General features: G+C 42.7%; 1 protein-coding gene across 1 annotated transcript; it reads left to right on the forward strand.

The window, feature by feature from the left end:
• Positions 1-1191: 1191 nt before the first annotated feature.
• PIWIL3 (piwi like RNA-mediated gene silencing 3) lies at positions 1192-27087 on the forward strand. Its single transcript, XM_070385585.1, has 20 exons — positions 1192-1400; positions 3659-3767; positions 4185-4313; positions 4926-5140; positions 5927-6045; positions 6749-6829; positions 7805-8002; positions 9965-10076; positions 14039-14165; positions 14381-14498; positions 14984-15098; positions 16175-16356; positions 16773-16845; positions 21095-21295; positions 21427-21530; positions 22473-22543; positions 22977-23130; positions 23928-24056; positions 24903-25056; positions 25729-27087. Exons 1-20 carry the CDS (start codon positions 1242-1244, stop codon positions 25843-25845), a joined length of 2667 nt encoding a protein of 888 aa, XP_070241686.1. The 5' UTR covers positions 1192-1241; the 3' UTR covers positions 25846-27087.
• The last annotated feature ends 365 nt before the right edge of the window (positions 27088-27452 follow it).

A 27452-nucleotide genomic window follows, 5' to 3' on the forward strand; every position in this document is an offset into this window, starting at 1 on the left:
TCTTGCATGGGAATCCCATGGACAGAGGATTGGGCTGTAATGGGCCAGGCTGCAGTCCATGGGGTTGTCACAGAAGAGTCAGACATGACTTAGCACCTTAACGACAACAACAATTACTGTGCCAAGGACATCAGTTTCTGGAGTTTCAAGTGCACCTCATTTGGTAAAATCACCTGGCGGGTTAATCGGTGAATGGCTGAGAGGCAGGATCAGGTGGGCCTGAGGGCAGGCAGAGCAGCCCCTCAACCCCTCCCACCAACACTGGGAGCATCGCTCAACTTCGCCAGGTGCGACTCAGAGTCGGCTGCACTTGGGCCGGGATGGAGGCGGCGCCGGAAGAGGCGGGGCAGCAGGGTTGAAATTGAAATTGGGGTGGGCCCTGCTGGCGGGGGCGGTGAGGTACATCCCGCAAGGCAGTCGGGCTTGTCCTCTCTCCAGTCCCACCTCTGCTTGGTGACTGCTTTGGGGGCACAGGACTGTGTCCTGAGGAGGGATAACTCTTTTGGAAAGGAGGTCTGCACCTCTAACCCCGCAGAAATTGGTGTTCAGACACCGTGGGGCTAGAGGAGAGGGACCCGAGGGCACACAACTGTGGGCGCATCACACACAGATCTTCCTAATCTCAGAGGAGGAAAGACGGAAGGTGAGCCGTGTGGGCCGAGTCCAGAGGACCAAGACCGGAGACGGGTGGAGTCGCGGTTTAAGGGTGTGTGTGGGTGTGTGTGTGTGGTAGCAGTTTGGGTATGTGTATGTTGTAGCAGTTTAAGGGTGTGTGTGTGTGTGGGGGTGGTAGCAGTTTAAGGGTGTGTGTGTGTATGTGTGGCAGCAGTTTAAGGGTGTGTGTGTGTTTGTGAGTGTGTTAAAGTCTAGGGGACATTGGGCTCCTCACTGTGCTCTGGGGATGCCTCGTAGGTGAGATCTCAGGACACACCTGAGTAGTCCCAGCAAGCACTTTGACCATAGTGTCTTGTGAATCCACGTGAGGAAAAAAATCACAATCAACAATCTTCTTAAACTCCAATGAGTATCTTCCCAGGTCCCCTGTCTTTTATTACGGGACACTCCTCTAACTAATTTAGCAGCAATCCCTTTTGTTGGTGTGGTTGGCAATCATGTGTAGTTAGTAACCTGATGCTTACAGTTAAAAAAAAAAAAATCCCAGGCAACAGTGCAGAGATGTCTAACATGACTGTGTTCTTTAAAGGCCTCTCCCCTTCAGGGCCATCGGATTCAGGACAGCAATGACTGGCAGGGCCAGAGTTCACGCCCGAGGCAGACGGCGGGATACACCACCCTCGGAGCCCGCTCAGCCCGAGGCAGCGAGGGGACACCCAATGCCTCCAGTGCCCAGGACAGACCCACCACTGAGCTTCGCTGACTTAGTGAGACGCGGCACAGCGGTGAGCTCCCTCACGTTGTTCTCTTTATGCAAAAGATGCTGCCTTTCCAGAAAAGAGGGAGATTGGTGGCTCAGCCGTACAGCTCCTCTCCTGCTATGGAGTTCGCTCCTGCTGAGAGAGAGCAGACAGAAACTCATGAGAAAAGTTGGACTCGATGGCTGGGCTGCCCGTGTGGGTAGGCTTTGTCTCCACTGCTTGCTTCCCTTTCTCGTGTGTATCTTCACAGGTGCACACAGGCTTTCTTCCAACCCTGAGTGGATGGAAAGGCACCCAGATCCCTTGGCCTCAGCCAGTGACTCCTCTTTGGGGAGTGACCTCAACGCGGGCGATTTTATTCAAGCGTGTGAACAGACTGAGTTGGACAGAATTTCCTGTTTTGTTTAAAACTTGGTATCCCTGCTGTTCCGAGGCATTTCGGTCTTCTCTTATCCCCTGTCCTCTTTGTGTGCTGAGGAGAGGCGGGGTGGGTCTGGCTTTTACAACCTCTGATTGAATCTGGGGCTGGCCCAGCAGTCCCATGACCCCAGTAGTCCCATTCTTTCTCCTCCAGGACTGTTGATCCCCTATCCTCTCCCCCTGCTGCCTGCTCTGTCCCTCCTCTGGCTCCTCCTCCGTCTTCATTTTCAGCCTCCAACATCAGCTTCTATGTCACTAAGACAAATACAGCACCCAAGCAGAACTTCAGCGCTGTCTTCACTGAATCTCCGCATCCTGGCCTTGGCCCCTTACCCGAGACCCCAGGGCACGGGCTCTGCTCCTGCCTGAGGTCCCTTAGCCAACTCTCCATCCCCTGAATCTCTCTTTCTTATCTCCTGAGTCCTAGGTCATTCCCATCTGCCTACAGCCGGCTGAGCTGACTCCCACCAACAATCCTCTCCTGGGTTCCGCTTTCCCCATAGTTAACTTTCTTTCTCTTCTCATCAGAGAAGTCTGGTGTCTACTCCGAACACCAGCCCTTATTTCCGCCTTGTCTCTTTGCTCCAGCCAGGGGTCTCCCCATCCCTCTGCTGAAAAGGCTCTGGTCAGGCCTTCCTAGTATCCTCTACTTTGTCACTTCTCCAGGTCAGTCCTCCGCGGTCTTGCCTATGGCTCATACTTGGAACCGTCGAGCCCTCTTCTCTCCTTGGCCATCTCCTTCTCGTGTGGTGGTCCTGTCACTGCACACCCTTGGCTCTCTGCTGACTTCATTAGCCACTGCTGTAAGCTTCCCTTGGCTGGGTTCTCCTCCCGTGCTGTTGAAATGCCCAGGACCTAATCCTTGGGCCTCTTCTCTGTGATCCGTGCGCTCACACCCTTGGTCATCTTATCCGTATCATGGCTGTAAGTGGGATCTGGCAAGTGGACAGGTTCCCATGTTTATGTCTCCAGCCAGACCCTTCTCCTACACAAAGGAACATCCCCGTGGATGTCTCACATTCTTGATTTGCCCTCCCAGACAATCCCTAACTACTTCACTTGGTGAAATCCCCTTCTTCCGGTTGTCGAGGCCGAAACCTTCGATGTGTCCTCTCTTGACCTCAAACCCTTCACAGAAACCACCAGGAAGTACTGCCGTCCCCTCTGGACTTGCAAAAAAAAAATCCAGTCTTTGATAATTTCTCACCCCCTCTCTATTTCTACCCCACCAGCGTCCCTGGCTGGACCCCACGAATGGCCTCCTAACTCATCTTGCTTTTGCCCTGGTCTCACCCTCAGCCTGTTCCCAGCATCGAACCAGATATCTTGGGTTCACGTTCAGCCCACGCCCTGTAAGGGCTCCTGTCTCCTCAGAGTCGGAGGCGAATCCCTTCAGTTGGCCGCCCTTCCACTGCCCCTCTGAGTCCTCCTGCTTCTCCTTCCCCAGTTCGTCTCGCTCTTCCCTGAGCTTTTCTTCCTTAGGAGGTTTGCTCTTTCTTCCACCTGAGGTTTGTGTAGTCTGTTAACTCGCTGCCTCCGAGTCTTTGTTGCAGGGTCAACTTCTCGCTGAGGCTCTGTCCCCCATGAGTCAAGGCAACCAGCCTCCTTCACACCCCACCTTTCCAGGATTTTTCATACTTGGCTTCCTCCTACTTTTTTTTAATTTCCCCAGCAATTATCATAGTCATGCTTTGTAAGTTAATTGTTGGTTTATTTTCTGTCACTGGAATATGAGCTTTTCAAGGATGTTCCTTTGCTTTATGCCCTGGTACATGCATTATGGTACATGGCAGGCATATGACAGCTTTTGGATGATAGTTGAACATATGGATAACATTACTCTATCTCCCCAAAACATGCAGGCTCAGCAGCCTCGTCAAATCCAGCCTAGACTCCAGTCATTGACAGGTGTTAGACACGTGGCTGAGGCTGGACCACCAGCAGGAGCAGAAGCAACGTCTCAGCCTTCAGGTAAAAAGAGGGAGGAAGAAAGATTCGGTGAAGGGCAGAGAATGTTTAGTACATGACGGGGTTAGTCGCTCAGTCATGTCTGACTCTTTGTGATCCCATGAACTATAACCCACCAGGCCCCTCTCTCCATGGGATCCTCCAGGCAAGAATATTAGACCAGGTTGCCATTTCCTTCTCCAGGGAATCTTCCTGACCCAGGGATCGAACCTGGGTCTCCTGCATTGGCAGGTGGATTCTTTACCACTGCGCCACCAGGGAAGCCCTCTTTTCTGGTGACCCATTGCTAAGTAATGTTTGGTTCCTTTGCTATCTTTTCTACCTCAAAAAAATCTTAGTAGCTGGGGTATAATATTGTCCTTTCTAGTTACATTTCCCTTTTTGTGTAAATTAACAACTGTTACGCTTGTTTGTACATAGAAGAACTTAAACCGGCATCTGAATCACAGGAATCCTTGCTGAGGAAGAAGAGGGATGTTGGTAGAGATTATCGAGACTTTGTGGTAAATACTCGGCAGAATTTGGTCCACGTTAGAGAGTCGACGAAGGGTATGCTGGCGATTAACAATACAATGTTATGGAGTTGTTTAAGTGTCTATGATGCTTTTATACCGTCATTTTAAGTGGAGGTACCCTCTCACCTTCTTACATTTTATAATAACATTCACTTTTGCAGAAATTAAGACTTACTTTAGAGTCCTGGAGGTACTCATTTTCCTCTCTTCCTTTTATAGACACTAAGATAGAATGACCCAGTTCTTTGGTTGTGCTGAGACATACTGATTAATAAACTGCACCCCCCCAAAAAATAAACATTATTACATATAGTGGCTCCCCTCCCCCAATCCCCAGCTTTTGGGACATTTGTGCTGCAGAGGTTTTCTTTTCATATTTCTGTTACATAATGAAATATATCTGTTAAATACCTGTATTTAAATACCTCTGTCCTTGAACTTCTTAAGTGTGGGCTTGCATAAGGACTTACCTAAACTCATGTGAGGGATTCTGGATGCCAGGGATATATAACTGCTTATGTCTTTTGCTGACCACCTCCCTTGTTGGATCTAACTCTGGCTCTCAGTATCGTGGTGTCCAGATCATCTGTTTGGGGTCTGATCAGCCGGACTATCTCATGACTGCCACGTGATTCCATTTTCCCAGGCACGCAAGGTAGCCCGGTAATGCTATTTTCGAATCATGTCCGGCTCAAGTCTTGCTCTCAGAGGCATTTATACAAGTACAACGTCATCTACACGCCAGACATAGAGGATGGACGCAAACGGGAAGCTTTACTCTCTGAACTTGAGAAGTTACTGGGAAACCGTTGTATATACGATGGAAACTCTTTGCTGTTACCTCACTCGCTAGGGGAAACGGTTAAGTAGTATTCTACGTCTTCCTACATTCTTCTGCTACATCTGTAGTAGTATTCTACATTGTTCTTCTTTCCCATTTTTCACTCTAGAATAGCCAAACTCTCACCATTCCTGCGCAAACAGTTTGTGGAGAAATCCTAAACACTCCTTGCCCACAGGACTTGTAACTAACCCACGTACCATGTTTAATTTTCACTGACACGCTCTAGTGTCTTATCTTACTGCTTAAACTGAGTTTATTTGATATAAAGGTAAAATAAAACTTTTACCTTTTCTGATGGCACAGTATGTTTCAAATGTTGATACTGAAGCTGGATAATGGCAACCCACTCCAGTATTCTTTCCTGGGAAACCCCATCGACAGAGGAGCCCTCGAGGGCTGGAGTCCGTGGGCTCGCAAAAGAGTCAGATAAAACTGAGCAACTGAACAGCAACAACAACAATTTTTAAAATTCCTTGTTCCCTCCTCTTTTTTTTAAGCAGGAAAAAAAAAAAAAACCATTAGGAGAAGAATTTACTGTTTTGTCCTATAAACTTCTCCGGTAAAGGGTCAACTAATTCATAGGAACTTGCTTAAATGAAAGTTTTGACTTGAACATTTAATTCTGACTCTTCTCTTTGGTCTTGCCCATCCCACTTTTTGCCTGCGTCTGCCTATCTGTGGGAGAGACTGATCCTTGCACTTGTGCTGTGCTGGGCAGCCAAGTGACAATTTGATCTGTCACATGGTGGAGCTTAGTTTCCTTGGAAGAACTAAAGGAATTTTTTTTTTTTTCTTCCTCTCAGAAAAAGGAAGTGGTCAGCAAGTTGAAAAATGAACCTGTGAAGATAACCTTTGAGCTCTCCAGAGAACTCCAGACCACTTCTCCAGACTGCCTCCGCTATTACAACATTCTCTTTAGAAAGTATGTAAGCGTGTTTCCTTCGGATTCAGTTGACGCACACTACTCTGTGTCAGCGACGCTGCACACAGCCAGTTGCTTCTAGCATTTTGAGTTCTTGACAAGTCCCACATTCTGAGAGGGTGAAGGATCTTCGAGATGAAATGACACTGCAGGTTTAGCAAGGCATGTGCAAATGCCATGGGTTTCTTCAATATTCCACTTCCCGCCCACCTCCACTTTCCCTTTCGGGGACCTATCTAGAAGAAGTAATAGACATCAACTATGCATATCCCTGCTTATTTCTTTCTAGAGAAAACATACTTGTTTTCTGTTCTAGACTCACTATAATGAACAATTAGTCAAAACTTGGAACACATAGACTACAAAAGATGTTTCGATTCATTTCTAGGAATGAAGGACATGCTGATGGCCTTTCCATGTTATACTGTTTTATATTACGAAAGAGAAAATTTGAGGTTAAATTAACTTCAGGATTCACCTCAGTAATGTATTAATAACTTACTTGTTATTAAGTTTTATGTTGTTAGTATAAAGAAAACCACGGACAGGTCGTTTCCCTCTCTAATGCACCCTTACGTGTGTTAACAAAGGCTTACTGATACTTCACTTTCAGCAAAAGCTACGCTTCCAAGTCTTACGTGTGTTAACGAATGCTTACTAATATTCACTGCACTTTCAACAAAGCCTATTCTTCCATTTCTAGAATGTTGGAGAAGATGGATTTGAACCAAATTGGTCGCAACTATTACAATAAAAATAAGAAGACTGAGTTCAACGAGTATAGGTATGTATGAAGTGATCTATGAAGTGCAAAGTTCCACATTCTGTAGACCTAATCATAGAAACTTTTGAGAAAGTTGCTCATCTGAACTGGTGTATGATTTCCAAGTGATCTTTTAAATACTCTCCAATGACTGTGAACAACTAAGTTACACCTGAATTTATAATTTAAACTTAAAAATTTATTTACCCTAAAAACTCCTAGCATGATAAGCATAAACTTTTAAGATGGTCAGTTATTGTATAAACTTTAGGAAATCAATCATCTGAAACTTGGATAATTTCTCTGAAATTACAGTCAATCCAACACTTGCCTCTATGTGCATCTATTACTTATTGGTATATGTGTGTATAATTTACATATTATAATCGTATGTATTCTCACATGAGTATGCTGCTGCTGCTAAGTCGCTTCAGTCGTGTCTGACTCTCTGCGACCCCATAGACGGCAGCCCACCAGGCTCCGCCGTCCCTGGGATTCTCCAGGCAAGAACACTGGAGTGGGTTGCCATTTCCTTCTCCAGTGCATGAAAGTGAAAAGTGAAAGTGAAGTCACTCAGTCGTATCCGACTCGTAGCGACCCCATGGACTGCAGCCTACCAGGCTCCTCCGTCCATGGGATTTTCCAGGCAAGAGTACTGGAGTGGGGTGCCATTGCCTTCTCCAGTGCATGAAAGTGAAAACGGAAAGTGAAGTCACTCAGTCATGTCCGACTCTTCACGACCCCATGGACCTATATATAATAGTTTAAGGCTGCAAGTGGTAATAAAAATGATTTAACAAAGACGTATTACTTCTAACTAGCACATCTGGTAAAAGTCTGTATTTGAAAGTCCTTCAAAAGATCAGTGATTATTAAAAATAAGAGACTAAAACTGACAGCAACAGTGTGCATTTTAGACGGCGAGTTTAGGTCCCCTACCGCTTGGCTTTATGTCCAGAGCTGGGATCTTGACACCCACACCTAACTTGTTTGCAGGTTGGAAATATGGCCTGGCTATGTTACTTCTATTCTTCCGTATGAAACTGGTCTTACTCTCTGTGCTGATGTGAGCCACAAACTGCTCCGAATGGAAACTGCTTATGACTTAATATCACACACTCGTGAAAAAGCCAGAGGAGAAGATGCCAAAGAGAAAATTCTTAGAAAATTAGTTGGGTCATCTGTTCTTACAAAGTAAGTCTGCTTTTTGAAAACCTATGCCATCACTTTTACTTTTTTTCATTAGAGATGTTCCTAGGATTTTAAAATGATTAAATGTTGACATTCAGAAGCAGAAATAGCATGAAAATGGTAAGAATCGTTAGATACTTTTTCTCACCGAGTTACACAGCATAGAAGTATGTAAGAACGTAAGAAGTCAATTGTAATACTGTGCAGTCCCTGCATGTCCTCCTGTTAATTCGGTCGTTGGCTCTGAATCCTTATTGCACATGAGGGTGTGTATGCTTCTTCCAAATTTATTTTCCTTTCTCTTTGTCTATAGCTATTTTTAAAAATTTGTGCTCAATTATAGTCTAGCAAATTTCCATTTGAAGGAAGTTTTTGTTTTTAATCTCCCTCTACACCAGAAATCTTAAGTTGATAAGAGGACATTTTGACTAAGTAAGTTTAAAACCAATCTTAAGAAGACCAGAGCTGGAAGACCGTACTTCCTAATTTCAAACCTTATTATGAAGCTACAGTAATCAAGACAGTGTGATGCTGGTGTAAGGATAGACATAAATGTCAGTGAAACAGAATAAGGAATCCATGCGTTTAACCCTCACTATTAAAGTCAGTTGACTTTTTGACAAGGGTATGGGGACAATTCAGTCAAGGAAAGAATAGTCTTCTTTTCAACACCTGTTGCTGGGGTAGCTGTATATTTACCTGCCTCTTCATCATAGGATATACAAAATCAATTCAAATTTACTAAAAAATTAACTCAAAATAGACCTAAATAAAAACTTTAAAAGAAAACATGAGTAAATGATTTGAGTTATGCAAAAACCTAATTAGAAAAGTCACCAAAAGCACAAGTGATGCCAAAAAAAAAACACCCAAATTGGACTTAACCAAATACAAAATGTCCTTAAAGAACACTGTCATGAAGGTGAACAGACAGCTGGCAGAATGGGGGAAATATCTGCAAATCTATGTGGTAAACAATTTGTGTCTAGAAGCGTAAAGAATATTTACAACTCAATATTGAAAGAAACTTGACTTTAAAAAATGAGCAAAGAGTCTGAATAGACATTTCTCCACCTAGAATATACAAATGGCCAATAATCACGTGAAAAGATGCTCAGCATCATTAGCTATCAGGGAAATGCAAATTCAAACCACAATGAAATGCTACTTCCTGTCTAACTAGGTTAGCTAAAATTGAAAAAGAAAGATGTTAACAAGTGTTGGCAAGGATGTGGAAGAATTGGAACCAACCATCATGCACTTGGTATGGCCTCGCTGAAGAGCCTGTCATTTCCTCAGTATGTGAAATATAGCATTACCATATGACCCAGCAGTTCTAGTCCTAGAGTAGAAATAAAACCATGTCCACCAAAATTGGTATATGAATATCTACCACACCACTATTCACAACAGACTGAGTGTAAACGACCCAAATGTTCATCACCTGGTAAATGGATAAACACAAGTGTGGTATGTCTATACAAGGGTATATTATTTGTCAGTAAAAAGGAAGGAAGTAGCAATACATGCTGCAGTGTGACTGAACCCTGAAGAAACCCAGTCAGGGTGTCTCATATAATTCAATTTATATGAAATGTGATGAGTAGGCCAACACATAGGGGCAGGAGGTAAGCTCGTAGTGGTTTAAGGTCTGGGTGGAACAAGGGGGTGACTTAGAGTTAAGTATAACTTATAGTAAAGTATAGTTAAGCTCATAGTTAAGGTGTTTCTTCTTTGGTTGATGAAAATATTCTAAATGTATCTAAAATGGATGCATGACTCTGTGAATATACTAAAAACCACTAGATTTCACACTTACATGAGTGAATTGCATGTTATATGAATTAATCTTAACAAAGCTGATATATCCTACAATTAGAGTAGGATTTTAAACCACTTCCTTTTTATATGGTTCCATGCACTAAAGTCAGGAATAATACCATATGTTCCATGATTATTCTGCAGGTATAACAACAGAACCTACAGAGTGGATGATATTATTTGGGAGATGTCTCCCAGCTCTACATTTACCAAATCAGATGGCAGTGAAATCTCCTTTGTAGACTACTACAAGGAGGTATGAAATTTTCTTTAAATGCATTCATCTTAAAAATTTTTCCTATTATATAGTTAAGTATAAGTCTCAAGTCTTATTTAGATGTACTGCTACTGCTACTGCTAAGTCACTTCAGTCGTGTCCGACTCTGTGTGACCCCAGAGATGGCAGCCCACCAGGCTCCCCCGACCCTGGGATTCTCCAGGCAAGAACACTGGGGTGGGTTGCCATTTCCTTCTCCAATGCATGAAAGTGAAAAGTGAAAGTGAAGTCGCTCAGTCATGTCCGACCCTCAGTGACCCCATGGACCGCAGCCTACCAGGCTCCTCCGTCCATGGGATTTTCCAGGCAGGATACTGGAGTGGGGTGCCATTGCCTTCTCCGATTTAGATGTACATTTGTATATATTTGTGTATAAGCTTGCTCCCTTTGGGTCTTTGTAGCTTGGCTCATAGCAATTATCCATGTATTCCAGTGCCTTGTCTTTGGGTAAAGTCACATAATTAGAATGGCTCCAAGATGGCCCTCCCGGTCAGTTTTAGATGTGGCTGTGGTGGTTTTAAATACGTAGATGAGCTGTTAGGTAGAAAATAAAATATAGTAGAACTTCAGAAATGAGAACGTTACGGAGGAGCTTCAGCCCTACACGACTTGGTCCAAAAAGAATGACCAACTGCAATCTGAAATGATTATCTGCCTGTTATGTGTTAACTCTCTTAATTCATGGGTTCCTCTATTTTTAATTTAAGTGCTCACAAAGACATAAACTGAGGCCAGTTGGTGAGGTTGGTTTTCTAGTTTTGGCTCATAAAAGAAAGATAATTAAAGGCATGGTAGATACATGTGACAAATGGAAAGAATTTATAAATGGATGATTTTTTAAAAGTTATAAATTGACACTTAAAGAGCCTGTATTATACTGGGACCCAAAGGTACTTGGAATTTGTATGTACATAGCCCTCTGACGTCCCTTCAAGGGTTGGTTATTATGACATCCTCATTTGTGTTTCACACTTATTGCTTGTTCATTTTGATCCCTAAAGCATTTAGTGAATGCCTATTATATATCTTGGGTATATATTAGTAAGACAATTGAGTTCTCACTCTCAAGGGACTTGCATTCATTCTCAGACAGAGAGGTGATGAAAGAAGAAAACTATTCTAATAGTTACAAGGGATATGGAGACAATTAAAATTGGGTGGCATTGTGGAGAGCGTCTGGTGGCTACTTGGTTTGCATATTCTTCAAAAACTCCTCGGAGAAGCTGATACCTAATGTCAGCAAGGAGCAAGCTGGGTGTGGATGAAGGAAAAGAGATGGTATAAAGACACTATTTTCAGGATGGGCATGGTGTATCCAGAGCCCAAACAAGGGTGCAGTGTTCTCGAGAGAACCTGGATGTTATCGTCCAGTCAACGTATGCAGATATTTGTAAGATATCTCGTCTAATGTACAGAGAATGGGCTGCTGCTGCTGCTAAGTCACTTCAGTCGTGTCCAACTCTGTGCAACCCCATAGACGGCAGCCCACTAGGCTCCCCTGTCCCTGGGATTCTCCAGGCAAGAACGCTGGAGTGGGTTGCCATTTCCTTCTCCAATGCATGAAAGTGAACAGTGAAAGTGAAGTCACTCAGTCGTGTCCAACTCTTCGTGACCCCATGGACTGCAGCCTACCAGGCTCCTCTGTCCATGGGATTTTCCAGGCAAGAGTACCGGAGTGGGGTGCCATTGCCTTCTCCAAGAGAATGGGCTGCGTGGGGGTAAAAATGGAGGAAGAGAAGCCCGTGAGAAGGTTATTAAGTCAGTTAACTTACATGGTGCTTGGTCTGGAGTACGGTGGGAGAAGTATGGAGAGGACATAGTGAAGGCTTGGATGTGATAAGCGGTGGAAAGGGATGACCGAAACGTAACCCTTTGGGCTTTATCTGAGGAAGTGAGTGGAGGGTGGCATTATTGACTGAAATGGGGGACTCTGTGGGAGGAGCTGGTTTGGAGACTGTTCTGGGATAAGATAGGCACTGATGGAGTTGCAAACTGAAATATCACTGAGTTCATTTTAAAAGGTTTGCTTCTGGCTTGAATACTTCTGGCTCTTAAAGGCTCGGAGATCCCATCTGTTACCACTTTGTGGCTCTACCATCTTAACAAGTGGACTCCAAGGTTTGGATGTTAGAAGAGAGCTAGAAGCAGCTTACTGGCTCTTAGGTCCCTTAGGCTGAAAGTTGTAGGCTGACGCGCTACTTCCAGTCATACTTGTGAAAATTCAGTCCTATAGCCTGAACCTAACTCAATGAACAGTTCTCTTCCATGCACAGATGTGGTGAGCTCAATATCATTTCTCTGCCAAATTAAAGCATGCTCTCTGGGCCTGTTGATAAGTTTGGAGTCACAGGGTGTACAGCCTGGAGTTTTCATTTTGGAAACAAGCTCCTTTTGAAGTTCCCAGAAGCTTAAACGCCAGTGAGTGAAAGTGAAAGTCGCTTGGTTGTGTCCGACTCTTTGCAACCCCATGGACTATACAGTCTATGGAATTCTCCAGGCCAGAATACTGGAGTGGGTAGCCTTTCCCTTCTCCAGGGGATCTTCCCAACGCAGGGATCAAACCCAGGTCTCCTGCACTGCAGGCAGATTCTGTACCAGCTGAGCCACAAGGGAAGCCCAAGAACACTGGAGTGGGTAGCCTATCCCTTCTCCAGCGGATCTTTCCGACCCAGGATCGAACTGGGGTCTCCTGCATTGCAGGTGGATGCTTTACCAACTGAGCTACCAAGGAAGCCTTTAAATGCCAGATGGTACCACAATTCATGTGGCTAACTCATTACTGATGAGGACCTTGCTAACAAGCAGCTTAAGAACAAAATCTATGAAGAACCTCCACTTTGGGTTGGGAATACAGGCACCCTGTTGTACAAGAATTTTCTGCCTTCAGGATAGGAACTTCTGTATGTGATGTCTTAGAAGATGCCTTTCCTTACTGGCCATGAAATTAAAAGACGCTTACTCCTTGGAAGGAAAGTTATGACCAACCTAGATAGCATATTCAAAAGCAGAGACATTACTTTGCCAACAAAGGTTCATCTAGTCAAGGCTATGGTTTTTCCTGTGGTCATGTATGGATGTGAGAGTTGGACTGTGAAGAAAGCTGAGTGCCAAAGAATTGATGCTTTTGAACTGTGGTGTTGGAGAAGACTCTTGAGAGTCCCTTGGACTGCAAGGAGAGCCAACCAGTCCATTCTAAAGAAGATCAGTTCTGGGTGTTCATTGGAAGGACTGATGCTGAAGCTGAAACTCCAGTACTTTGGCCACCTCATGCAAAGAGTTGACTCATTGGAAAAGACTCTGATGCTGGGAGGGATTGGGGGCAGGAGGAGAAGGGGATGACAGAGGATGAGATGGCTGGATAGCATCTCTGACTCGATGGACTTGAGTTTGAGTGAACTCTGGGAGCTGGTGATGGACAAGGAGGCCTGGAGTGTTGCGATTCATGGGGTCGCAAAGAGTCGGACACAACTGAGCTACTGAACTGAACTGAACTTCCTTACTGGAAGCAGGGCTAAGGATTTAGGGCTAATAAACAAGGAGGAATTCTGGGAATAGATGTATAACTGCCACTCTAAAAAGTGGCCAGGGCTTTTTTGTTCCCTGTTAGGATCCTCTTAAAAGTTCTCAGTGTGTTTTAGAAAGTTTCAAGGCATGACTGTGGTGAGAAATACATACTCCAAGAGCCTCTCACCAAAAAGGGTAGCACGATGATTCCATTGTTTGGTGGGTGTCCTGCTGTCCTTGGCCATCAGTGATCCCTGGGACATCAAATCAAGAGAACATTTAGAATATTTTTGGTGCTTTCTTGAACTTGGGGAAACTGTATCACCACACCTCTGGGCCTCCAATTGTGACCTGAAAATATACCTTTGCACCTATTTACGTGACATTACTGAGGTTTTGCTAACGGTCATGCCAGTGTTCGTTCTTCTGTTCAACAGCGGTATGGTACAGTGGTCACTACCTTAAATCAACCACTTTTGATCACCAAAGGCAAATGGAAAAAGAGCCGACAGGACACACCTCATCAGCCTATCATGCTGGTTCCTGAGCTGTGCCACCTGACAGGTACTGCGGATTTATCCCATCTTCGTAAAAGACACCCTTTCTTTAAAGTCACCAATATTACTTTACAGCCTTTTTAATAAGATTCCACATGACCCAGACCTGTGTTCTCTCTGATTTCCTCCTCCTTCCGGACACAATAGTTAAGTCTCTTCTAATACAAATCTATTCTTGCTCGTTCAGCATGTTATCGTTCAGATTTTTTTTTTTTTTTAAAGGCTTAACGGATGACATGCGTAAAGACTACAGAATGATGAGAGACTTGTCCACCCACACGAGGATGGATCCTGATAGAAGGCAGCATAAACTGCTCACATTTATGGATGCTTTAAGAAAGTAAGTGCTTGGGAATTCCATGGCGATCCAGTGGTTAGGACTCTGCTTTCACTGCTGAGGACGCAGGTTCAACCCCTGGTTGGAGAACTAAGATCCCACAAGCCGTGTGGAGTAAGTGCTACTTTTCTGTGTGGGAGTATGAAGTAAAGACCTGTGTGGGTCACTTGGCATCTCAGATTTCTTCAATTAAACAGTGATGATGGGGAAGAAAATTATATGTGGGAGGAGACGGGGGAGGGAAGGGCAACTATTTTTTTCTGTCATTGTGAGGGTGAGACTGAAATAGATTCTAAGTGCCCGCACAAATGTGAGAACAAAGACAGGACTGTTGCAGAGTTTAGGGAGTTTATTGGCGGCATCTTGACACAAAGGACAGGCAATGAGGATCTTTAGATGAGAGCAACACTGACTTGTGTTTTGCAAATGGATAATTATCTTTGCTTATTTTCTTGGGTTTGGTCATGTGGAAATGTCTTTTCTTTCAGAAATAATACTGTGCAGAAGGAGCTTCGAGACTGGAATTTGGAACTCGAGGAGGGGTTTTTGTCCTTTTCTGGAAGAACTCTGCAAGATGTAAGAATTCACCAAGGAAGAAGGATGGTAAGAGCTTCATAATTGTCATGTCAGAATTGGGTCAGATTACTAACAACCCAAAGAGGGACTAACTTGGTCGTGTCAATAACTCTTTCCAGACTACCTGTCCTTTCTCTATGAGAGGACAAGTCAGCATTCGATAAAAATGCATGTAACATGCTTGGCATATAGTAAACTCATATGTGTTATATATTATATCTTTGTTATTAATAGTATTGTGTACATTCTCTTGTGGCACAATAATCTATCAAATGTATCCTTAGAGAGTCACAATATCCTTAAAAGTCAAATATCTAAAATCAAAATAACCCAGAATTGCTCATGGTAGAACTCCAGTGTTACTAACCTATATCTTGAAAAATAGCTAATACATTAGATCAGCTGCTGAAGTCTACAATGGACAAAGATTTCCTTGAGATTGCTTTTTTAAGTCAATGTTTAATGCTCCCAGTAATCTCATCTCAGTTGTTTGTGATTTCATAGATCCATACACTTAAAAATTTTTTATTTGGCTGTACTGGATCTTAGTTGCAGCATGAAAAATCTAGTTCCCTGACCTGGAATCGAACCTGAGCCCCTGGCATTGGGAGCAGAGACTCTTAACCATTGGACCACCAGGGAAGCCCCAATCCATGCAGTTTGAATATTTGTCTCATGCAGTCTGGTGTTACCTGTTCTTATCCTTCAGCATTTTGAAAACACATCATAATGGCAGCAGAAAGCAAGTGGCTTGTTGATTTCTTGATATTAATGGACGTTTTTTAGAATATAATGTTTTGGAGCTTTCAAGGATCAACTAATGAATGAGAATTTCACGTTTAAAACTTGAACTCTGTCCAAGTTCTTATAACTCTGTCTTATGGGGTTGGGGGAAGCAGGGCGGGGGGCGATTACGTTTTTAGCAAACATGTTTGAAAGCATGTCAGATTTTATATTAGTTATAATAAACTTATCATGACTGAAGTTTAAAATGATAATGTTTCATAGGAAATACCACAGCATTTACAATGGAAAGGGTCTTAGATGGTGTCAGTTTTTCTTTTTTAATGAATTTTATACCATGGCTTGGAATTCTCTTCCAGTTTGACAACCATAAAGCAGACTGGTCAAAAAACACAAGGGAGGCACCATTACTTAGAGCGATGTCACTGGATCATTGGCTAATAGTCTATACTAAGGGAAATTATGAAACAGCCCTGACCTTGCAGCAGAATCTACAGAGAGTGACACCCAAAATGGGCATAACTGTGAGAAATGCAAAACTGTAAGTAGAGCAGAAATTATTTATGATTTCAAAACTGGTTGCTGGCAATCTGAACGTGGAAAGACTTCTGAAACTGTAGGACTCTGACTTGTTACCCAAACTCTAAAATGTATGTGAACAAAAAAGTAAAGTCTACTCCAGCCTGCATGTATTAAATCAGACTCTTGGGATCTGTAGATTTCTGGCTATTGGGCTTCATCTTGAAGACATGAGAATTAGCAAGTGGATGGGGTGGAGGGGGGAGATGGTAAAAACTAGTTTCCAGCCGTATTTCCAAAAAATGGAACTTGGTTTTGTCTTAAAAACTTTCAACTGAAATGCTTATCTTGTTTTGTATCATGTTTCATTGCTGTATAAAATCTTGTTACATGTAGCACTCTTCATTATTTTTGAAATATGAAATACTTATTTTCTAGGCTTGAAGCCGCTGATACAGTCCAATCTTACATAAGAACCTTAGAAAAACATGCTTCACAAAAAACACAGATGGTAAGTGTCTATGTGATGTGTGCCCCCTCCTTAGTGAGTGAGCTGCATTTGAATGTATTAATATCTTTGAATTGAGATGTTGCCATTGGTTTCCCAAATCAGCCAAAAAATAGAAATTTACCCCTGTAATGTAGCTCAATACAGACTTTGGGGTTTTAGCTACTACCTAATATCACTGTGTTATGCTCATTCTTTCAGGCTTGAGGACTTAGAATTTTTAAGTCTCAAACTGAAAAACACCGTAAAAATATTAGGTAGTATGGATTATGGTAGTCACGTGTGTACTATTTCTCTCTCCAGCTGTAACCTGCAAAGTCTGTGATCTGGTCTCTTCCAGTGTCCTTTCTTTTGTCTGGTATTTCTCTTGGGATTTTTCCTTTTCCCCATCCGATGTCTTAGACCAAGCTGTCAAAAGTGTTGTACCTAAATTACTAAAGTTACTTCTTTTTCCTTCCTTCTTTGGGTGCCTTGTTCAAACTCATCTCACATTCTTCCTTCATCATCCAAAATGCTCCTAAAAGGGATCTTTTGTTTCTTGATCACAAAACCAGAATATTCCTCTTATTGGCTTATCCATAGAGCCTAGCCTTCTCTCTCCTTTTAGCTTCTACCAGGGAACCTTTTAGGCTACGCTGAATGCTACCTTCTGTGAGCCACCATGCTAGCGGTAAAGAATGTGCCTGCTAATGCTGGAGATATAAGAGGCTCGGGTTCGATCCCTGGAGCGGGAAGATCCCCTTGAGTAGGAAATAGCAACCTACTATATTCTTGCTGGAGAACCCCATGGACAGAGCTACATTCCACAGAGTCACAGAGTCGGACACAACTGAAGCAACTTAGCACACATGCATGATGGCTACTTTCTGTGAGCCATTATCATACTCAAATGAAATGTCTTACTTTGGAAATCCCGTTCTTAAGTCTTGTGTGCTTGCTTCCTGTCACTGTGATTGAACACCATGCTTAATTCTTCTCTGGTGTTGTAGCCTTAAACCTTAAATGCTTAGCTAGGGCAGGGAAGCCTCTGGTGGGACTCAGCAAAGACTCACATGTTAGAATGGCATTGAAGAGGCCATGGTGGTGGGTCTGCATCCCAACTCATGACATGACTTTGTCCACTGAGCATCTGCCTGGAAAGTGAAAGACTGCCTTTCTAATTGTGGGCATGTCTTTTAAGAAAGTGTATCTGTATCTTCAATGGGAACGTGTCCCACTTTTACCCATTTATCCTGGCTTTGCTTTTTGGAACAATATCTCTTATTCAAGGTGCCCCTTAAACATTTTAAGGTATTTTTTGTTTCAGATGGTGGGGAGAACATGCCCATAATCATATACACTCCAAACAACTGGAATGACTGATGAAACAGCAACTGGAAATTATGTGCAAAATATCTTTAGGCATAATGGCACCCCACTCCAGTACTCTTGCCTGGAAAATCCCATGGACGGAGGAGCCTGGTAGGCTGCAGTCCATGGGGTTGCTAAGAGTCGGACACGACTGAGTGACTTCACTTTCCCTTTTCACTTTCATGCATTGGAGAAGGAAATGGCAACCCACTCCAGTGTTCTTGCCTGGAGAATCCCAGGGACAGAGGAGCCTAGTGGGCTGCCGTCTATGGGGTCGCACAGAGTCGGATACGACTGAAGCGACTTAGCAGCAGTAGCAGCAGCAGAAGTCTCCCTAGACCCATAACAAAGGGGAATTCATGTGTATAAGCAGGGGTGAAGCCATGTGGCTCACAAATTTCAAAGTCTGTGTGGCATTGGGTGGGTGGGGGGCCAGAACCAGTCTGTTTAAAGTAATCCACTGAATGTGATAGGAAGACATCAAGCCACATATTTATATCTAAAATTAAATGTTAACTTCCCAAATGTTAAAGTGAATTGGTGGTAATACTAGAAGAGTTCATAAGTACTCACATAGTTCGGGAATATTTTCCTTATGGCGTGTGCAGACAAAAGATTATAGATCACTATTTTAAACAGGTCATGATGAGGAAGCATAAGTGTTTGAATAATAAATTAATTACTATAAACGTGTGAGTTGGAGGAGTATGACAGATATACAGGAAATAAAAGCACATTTAAACTACAGATTTTTTTAAACTAGGAAGGAAAAGAAATCTATTGAGTTAATAATTTAAGGCAAAAAGAATAAAATAACCAGCTTATATTAATACATAATACTACCTATTCCTCAAAATCCAATATTGGCAGTAAAAATGCCAACTGTGAACACAGTGCCCATTGTTTTAAATAGAGGATCTTTTATAATTTTTCTGTTTTAAAAATGAGTACACATCAATCCAGTGTAAAAGCTCCACTATTTTCGTGAGATTTTAAAACCTTTTTGCTTTTCATATTTTCAGACTTATAGGAAAGTACAACTCTCTTTACAACCATCATTCAGGTTTCCCAATCAGTAAATTTTGTCACATTTCTATAAACATTCTTTTTCCCTCTCTATACCTACCTGTGTTGTGCTGTGCTCAGTCTCTTCAGTCGTGTCCGACTCTTTGTGACCCCATGGACTGTAGCCCACCAGGCTCCTCTGTCCCTGGGGGTTCTCCTGGCAAGAAGACAGGAGTGGATTTCCGTGCCTTCCTGCAGGGGATCTTCCCTCCCTGGGGATTCAACCTGCATCTCTAACGTCTCCTGCATTGGCAGGCAGGCTCTTTCCCAGTAGTGCCACCTGGGAAGCCCTCTATGTCTACCCACGTATGACCATTCTTTCCTCTTCATTACACATTACTATATGTGTATATACACCTGTGTGTCGCTGTTCACAGCAGCTGCAGGTGTGCACATGGGTTCCCAGGTGGCTCATCCACCTGCCAGCGCAGGAGATGAAGACGACGTGCATTCAGTCCCTGGGTCGGGAAGATCCCCTGGAGGAGGAAATGGCAACCCACCCCAGGATTCTTGTCTGGGAAATCCCATGGACAAAGGAGCCTGGTGGGCTATAGTCCATGGGGTTGCCAAGAGTCAGACACAACTGAATGGATAAGCACACAGGCACACAAACGTGTGTGTATGTGTTTTTCCTCAGCCATTTATCTGATCTACACACCTAATTCGAATTCCACCTTCATCCCCTTTTATGGCCAAATAAATTCTTTTGTTCATCCAGGGTCCCCTGAGGCACCTGACAGGCTCTTTTAGTCTTCTTTTAATCTGGGAAGTATCTTTAATCTGTCTTTGGGTTTTACGACCTTGACATCTTATATCTTTCCTAAAAATGAACTGGTTAGTATGGAGAATTATAGTATGGTTAATATTTCTCTTGATTAAATGGATTACGCAGGTAATTCCTTTAATAAAATCTCATACATACCCTTTCATGGGCCCTGTGGCTCAGCTGGTAAACAATCCGCCTGCAATGTGGGAGACCTGGGTTCAATCCTTGGGTTTGGAAGGTCCCCTGGCAAAGGGAAAGGCTACCCAGTCCAGTATTCTGGCCTGGAGAACTGGACTGTACAATCCATGGGTTGCAAAGAGTCAGACAGGACTGAGCCACTTTTACTTCACCCTTTCATTGAAAAAGAAAAACTTGCTAAATCTACAATGAGAAAAGAATTGCCCTAATCTGATAATGTCTGCCAAAAACTTCTATAAGTATCATTATGTTGAAAAGAATATATTGATGACTTTTTCCCATTAGTCAGAAACAAGTCAAGCAAGAACCTCTCTTCCTAACTGCTTAGTATCCTATTGAAGGTCCTGGCGAAAGTTTGGAACCTTGTAAATCAGGCAATTTCCATAACAACTCCCCGAATTTGTTTGCTGGTATTGGGGGGAGGGTAAAATGGGGATAATATTTCTAAGTAGACTGTTGAGATAAGTAACCAAATCAAGTAAAATGCTTGGTGAGTGCCCCACACATAGTGATCATCCATCAATGGTGACTGTCCTGATGATGCTTTAGTTCAGTCCATGTTCTTAACCCACTGTGTCGACTTCTTGATAAACTCCTGGAAATCAAATGACCAGCATAGAAGCGTCTGGCAGGTTTAAGGGACTGATGCGTATTTCCAAATAATACCTCACAGCCTGTCTCTTCCATACGTTCACACTAACAATTGTTGAATGAAGTGTGATTCTAGACCCTTCACGCTCATGGACTCAGGTATCTGTTTAAACAGGCTCTACTTTGTCAGTGATCCGACGCTACGTTCCTCGACACAGCATCCATTTCCCACGTCATCGTGTTCTCGCATCTTGGGGAGTTTCACGTTTGCTTCCTTTCAAGGTCCTTTGCCTGCTGCCCACTGACAACAAGGAAATTTACGATGGCATAAAAAGATACCTGTGCATCAATTACCCAATTCCAAGCCAGTGCGTGTTGAAACGGACCTTGGATAGACCTAAGACGCCAGTGACCATCGCTACAAAAATTGCTCTGCAGATGAACTGCAAGCTGGGAGGTGCCCTCTGGAAGGTGGACATAGGAGTACGTGGGGATTCTGTTGGCTTCTCTTGCTTTCATCCATCTTTGGCAGAATTTGTTAAGGTCCTATTTAAATTGTAAATTTGCTTTGTGTTCTGTTCTAACTCAATATTCTATCCTGTTTAAAACTTAAGTTGCAGAACGCAATGTTCATCGGTATCGATTGTTTCCACGATATTGAACGTCGACGGAAGTCAGTCGCGGGATTTGTGGCAAGCATCGATCCAGACCTGACGCGGTGAGTTAATCTTTGGGAGTGTTTAGTGGGGAGACCAGATGACAGAGGCGGCCCTCATGCACGTTGCCGGCAAGATCCATGGACAGGTTGTTCTTAGCAATGTGCTTTCCTGACCTTCTGGCAAAGTTAGGCTCCCAAAACATTCTGTGTGGAAGCTTCTGGCCATTCTCTTTTGCTGCATGACAACTGCGACAAATGTGGCCGCTTAAGACAATGCCCACGTGACCACGGGCTGTCCTGTGGGTCAGATGGTGGTGGTGGCAGGGCTCTCGGGGCCTTACAAGCATTTGCTACGTGTAAATCCTGAGAAGGCAGTGAAAATGTAGAGCCAGAATGCCTCACCCCATCCACCGAGTGCACATTCAGATGACGAGACAAACATAAGTCATGACCGTTTATCAGGCCATCCCAAGACTGAAGTGAACAAGAGTGTGGTAGGGTTAGACATGCGAGGCAAATCGGTGATTGTCCTTGATACGCTGAGCACTGGTTACAGTATCTATTGCTGTTTTGAAGAAAACTGTTCCCTCCAAGCAGATTCATACGGATGAACTGCTGTTTAATCGATTCATAAGGATGACTCCTGACCTATGAAATATGAGGAGGAGTCTGCGGAAAACCCAGGGTTTGTACCTGGTGGAATTCAACAGTAGGAGCCATATGTATTCAAAGCATGTATAATTTGTAGCTAATGTTAATGGCTGTTTCCATTCTATTTTACTGTTTGTATGCATTCAAAATGTTACAAAATGTCTAAGATATGGAAAGAGACCAATACTGGGATCACTGCAGGGGCATGAACACACGGATCTTTAGTTGGATCCTCAGCTACTGACAGTGAATTTGCCGAGGAGTGGGGGGGGCATGCGTAGATTAACTTCATTATTTTGATTCTGAATTAATCTTGTTTTCCAAACTAATGGTTTGTTTTTCTCCAAACAGGTGGTTCTCTCAGTGTATCATCCAGGAGTCAGGGCAGGAGCTTGTCAAGGGGCTGACAACCTGCTTGTATAGTCAGTGTCTGGTGGAGGTTGGAGGGCCTGAGTCTGTACTGGGTGGAGATTTTGTGCCCAGTCCCTCCCCCCGCATCCCCCTCCTCCCCCAACTCCCAGCCCAGGGACATCTGGCAATGAGTGAAGACACTTTTGGTTTTCACAGGGGGACAGAGGTGCTATTGGCATCTAGTCTAGTGGATAGAGGTTTGGGGAGGCTGTCAAATGTCTTACCATGCATGAGACGGCAATACTTTCTGCCTCTGACCTTCACAAAGAACTGTCTGGCTCAAAATGTCCATACTCTTGTTGAGTCTGGACTAGACGGAGGACTTTAGCAGTGTCCTGAAAGCCGCCACCATATTGACAGAAGAATCCAGAAGTTGTCAGAAATAGTGGCCACTTTATTCTAAAAGTCATGGTTCATTTATATGTGTTTCTGACTTCCTTTCAGCTGCCCTGAAGCTCTGGTCTGAACAAAATTCATCTCCGCCACGTTCTATCATTGTGTATCGAGATGGAGTGGGAGACGGACAGCTTCAAGCGCTCATAGATCAAGAAGTAAAACAGATGGAGTCCTACTTAGAGAACTCTTACAGAGGACAAAAGTAGGTATATACATCATGAAGTGCAGACTTTATAAGTCTTGCATTTTAGTTTGGGGGCGGGCAGGGGGTGGGGAGGAGTATCTGTAACCATTGTGGTTTGTGAATTGGAGAGCTGGACACAGCAGCCTTCAGTGGGTGGCTGGGGAGAGAACATACCTTTCTCCTAGAAGCCCTGAATAGCAGGTGGTTTTCCCACATGGGAACCCATGAATCTTTCTCTTTATCTAATCTCCTGCCAAACCTGGATGGAGGAGGGTTTGTTAACCTCTGGTATTTTTAGCATCCATGAATACAGCCTGTCCGTACTTTGTACTTATCCAGCTTCTCGATCCTGGAGTTCTGTACATCCCAGGGCTGGGGCTTTCTCACAGTTCTCTTCTCTGGCCTCATCTGCTTGTCAGTGAAGCCTGGTGGCCAGCATAGACAGTACAAATAATTCTGACCTCGGGAGGAAAGGACCCTTCCCCTAGGATCTGAGTGGCTATGAGTTGAGACCTCCTATACTGCCTGAATCAGGCTAGTGGAGCTAAGACAGTAAAACGGGTGGGCAGAAAGCTGCCTGCCGTCTGCTGCTGCTAAGTCGCTTCAGTCGTGTCCAACTCTGTGCGACCCCATAGACAGCAGCCCACTAGGCTCCTCTGTCCCTGGGATTCTCCAGGCAAGAATACTGGAGTGGGTTGCCATTTCCCATCTGCAGGCTCCCCTTAATGGCTCCTAAGTCTGGGCTGTTTTTGACATTCTGAATGCTTCTGAGATAACACACAGCAAGTAGTGACAAGTGATCATAATCTTTTAAGGGTCAGACTAACTTTCATCGTGGTGAAGAAACGAATAAATACCAGATTTTTTATTGAAAAGGATGGAGGGAGACTTAACAATCCATCTCCAGGAACAGTTATTGACCTAAAGGTGACTAGGACAGAATGGTAAGCCACCTTTCTTTATTTTAAAGGTTCCCTTTTATTTAAATAGTAAGAATTTTTCAAGGTTTGAATGATTTGGATGAGAAAGGAAGAATTGGCCTAAAGAGGGTTAAAAATGAGTTGCGTGTTAGATGGTAACTTTTTTTGTCTTCGTTTTGTTTCTCAGAATTTAAAAACCAAACAAATATACCGATCATTCTAAGATGACTCAGGTGTTAGGTAGAAATGTTAGAACTTCTGGTTCACTTTGAACTTCTCAAGAAATTATGCAAATAAGAAAGTTATGCAAAACACACAGCAAGAAATAAACAGGACATTCATACCAATAGGGAGAAACGAACACAATTTGAAGAAAGGCAGAAACACTGATTCTTCTAGTAGAAGGCAGGAAAGGACTGAAGAAAACAAAGCCAGTGGAGAATAAGATAAACGTGAAGCATAACATAAGGTGATATAAACATTCAACACGGACAGTAAACTGGTTAACCTTACCGCTTACATAATTTAGGGCGTTTGAATCTATTCTGGTGACTTGAAAGACAGATACTTCTATTTTTCCCTGAAGCACATTACCTCTGACCACGTCTAATGTGCTATTTTGAAGCCTCTAGGCATCAGCACATATGCTTTTGAGTTTAAATCCCATGAGTGTTATTAATCCTGTCAATGATTTCCCTGTCATTTGGAGATGTGCTCTTTAGCAAGTCATCACTCAACAGTTAGGCTTCTAAATATAAAGGAAGCTTGGTAGAATGGACTTCTATAAATTAATGTTACTTCAGAGACCAGGTTTGCTACATCATTTCTCTCCTAAAATAAGCGTGAGGCTGACACGTTCTATAATTCTAGGTATGATTTTTTCATTGTGAGTCAGTCTGTGCGGGAAGGTACTGGGACTGTTACTCCTACTCACTATAACGTCATCCATGACACGCTGTACTTGAGCCCGGATGCAGTCCAGGGTCTCACTTACAGACTCTGCCACATGTACTACAATTTTTCGGTAAGTTTTTTTTTTTTCTTCTTCAGTTTGGTAGTGTGTATCTGTTAATCTCAGACTCCTAATTTATCCCTCTCCCCTGCCCTTTCTCCTTTGGTCACCATGGATTTGTTTTCTGTGTCTGCGAGTCCATTTCTGCTAGGTAAATAAGTTAATTTGTACCCTGCTTTTTTAGATTCTACATATAAGTGATGCAGTATAATACTTGTTTCTGACTTACTTCAGGTAGCATGATAATCTCTAGGTTCATCCACGTTGCCACAAATGCCATCATTTCGTTCTTTACGGCTGAGTGAGTTTTCTATCGGAGAAACATACCACGACTTTGTCCATTCCTCTCTTGGCACACACTTAGGTTGCTTCTGTGCCTTGGCTCTTATGAAGAGTGCTGCTGGGGTGCATGCATGTTTCTGAGTTAAAACTTTCTTCTTTCCTGGATCTGCACCCAGGGGTGGGATTGCTGGATCATATGCTAACTCTATTTTTGGTTTTAAGGAACCTCCATACTGTTTTCCAGAGTGGCTGTGGTATTTTTTGATACTGATTTTCCTTCACATCTGTGAAACTGTACAAAATTGAATCTACCTTTTGAAACTTGGCTATCTATAATAAATGGAAACTTAGGGGAAGTAAACATAAAGGTTAAAAAAAATGGTTTTTTTCTTTCTCCTAAAGGGTATCATCCGAGTTCCTGCTCCTTGCCATTATGCCCATAAACTGGCTTACTTGGTGGGCCAGAGTCTTCATCAACAACCACACGAATCTCTGTCAAAATCTCTCTTTTACCTTTAACCTACAGAAGAAAGCACAATGGGATGCTGAAAAGCATAATTTATACATTTATCTTCTCATTTTGCATCTGTACATCTGAAATATTTTTTCCAGATGTATGATCAGAATTTAAAACCGTTCTTGACATGGACGAGCTTCAGAGATGTTAAGCTATTTTCAATAGGATCACTAACTTAAACATGAGGCTTCTCTTCTCCAGGTGGGAGAACTGACAATGAAGTTTTTGACTCACAATTTACCTCTCAAATCTGCTACAAACACTTTATGATTCAATGTGCCTGAAACCTCTACTCCAAGTAAAGCTGCTATAATTGTAAAGGTTGGGAATTAATCACATGAAGAATAAGTCTATGAACAAGTAAATTCTACTTGGAAAAATCATACCTATTTTTGAAACAACCTTTTCCTTAAGGACAGCAAAGATTTAACAGTGGCAAAATTAAATGGGAATTTGTGTTTCATATTTTGTAAGGAAGAAATAGCCTATATGTGAAACAGTTTATTCTTTGTACCCATGTAAGAATCAATTTTTTTTTTTTCTGGTGGAGCTGTAGTATGGATTTAAAAGTTGGAAGCTCAGGAACATAACATTTTGTCATTTTCCCACAAAGAAGGTAAATTAAGGGCTTTGTTAGCATTTGTTTAATTCATTCTCTTCTGCATGTTCTAAATGTGACATTATTGTGATAGCTGTACCATCATCAGAAGATAAGCTGTTTAAAGTTGTCATGTTTTTCCTGAAAGCAGACATTTTTTCTCTCTCCACTCAAACCTACCTTTAAATATACTTAAGAGACAGTAAGTGAAACTTTTATTTTCCTATACTTCTAAATGGAGTGGTATTTTTTTTTTTTTGAGGTGGGGTGGTTAGGGAGAATACACTGGCTTTGAATATATCCAAAAGGATATGCTTAAAGATAATATAATTGCTTTGATTATAGGTTATTCGTTTAGGTTTGAAACTGTCTTATACGAAAATGAAAACAAGTTATTTAAATATACTGCAGTCCAGGTAATGTCCTACCTAGCTATATTGCCAATAATGATAAATATAGGATATGGTCTCCATGATTAAAGATAACATATTCTCTTCTAAAACTAGAATTTGATTTATGATAATACATTTATGGTAGCAGGTTTCTAGAGATCTACAGAAATCACTTGGAAGGAACAAATACAAAGTAATAACTTTCTGAATGTTTCCTATAAATGCAATACAAATATCATTTATTTGTAACACTATAATTTCTAGACTCATACACTTAAAATGTGACTCAATAAAGGTATTCATGTTAAAATCATTGAATTCAATCTTGTTATTAAAAATATATGCTGGTCTTAGGCTTCTTAATCTACTGATTAGAAAAAAATTGTTGCTTTTCTAAGATTAATAGAAATATTGTGACCAGGACACTATCTGATTTTATTAGCCTACTGCTGCTGCTGCTAAGTCACTTCAGTCATGTCTGACTCTGTGCGACCCCATAAATGGCAGCCCACCAGGCTCCGCCGTTCCTGGAATTCTCCAGGCAAGAACACTGGAGTGGGTTGCCGTATAAAATCAGATGAAAGAAACTGGGTATCAAATATTTCTAGGGGAAAGCTGT

The sequence above is a fragment of the Bos mutus genome, chromosome 17, assembly GCF_027580195.1.
Source record: "Bos mutus isolate GX-2022 chromosome 17, NWIPB_WYAK_1.1, whole genome shotgun sequence".
In the NCBI taxonomy this organism is placed as follows: domain Eukaryota; kingdom Metazoa; phylum Chordata; class Mammalia; order Artiodactyla; family Bovidae; genus Bos; species Bos mutus.

Bases quoted from the DNA above. Each gene is read 5' to 3' on its own strand.
- PIWIL3 (XM_070385585.1), top strand. From the start codon at position 1,242: ATGACTGGCAGGGCCAGAGTTCACGCCCGAGGCAGACGGCGGGATACA. The intron at 5,141-5,926 runs GTTAAGTAGTAT...TCTTCCTCTCAG, and splicing joins CTCACTCGCTAGGGGAAACG to AAAAAGGAAGTGGTCAGCAA. The intron at 25,057-25,728 runs GTAAGTTTTTTT...TTTCTCCTAAAG, and splicing joins ACATGTACTACAATTTTTCG to GGTATCATCCGAGTTCCTGC.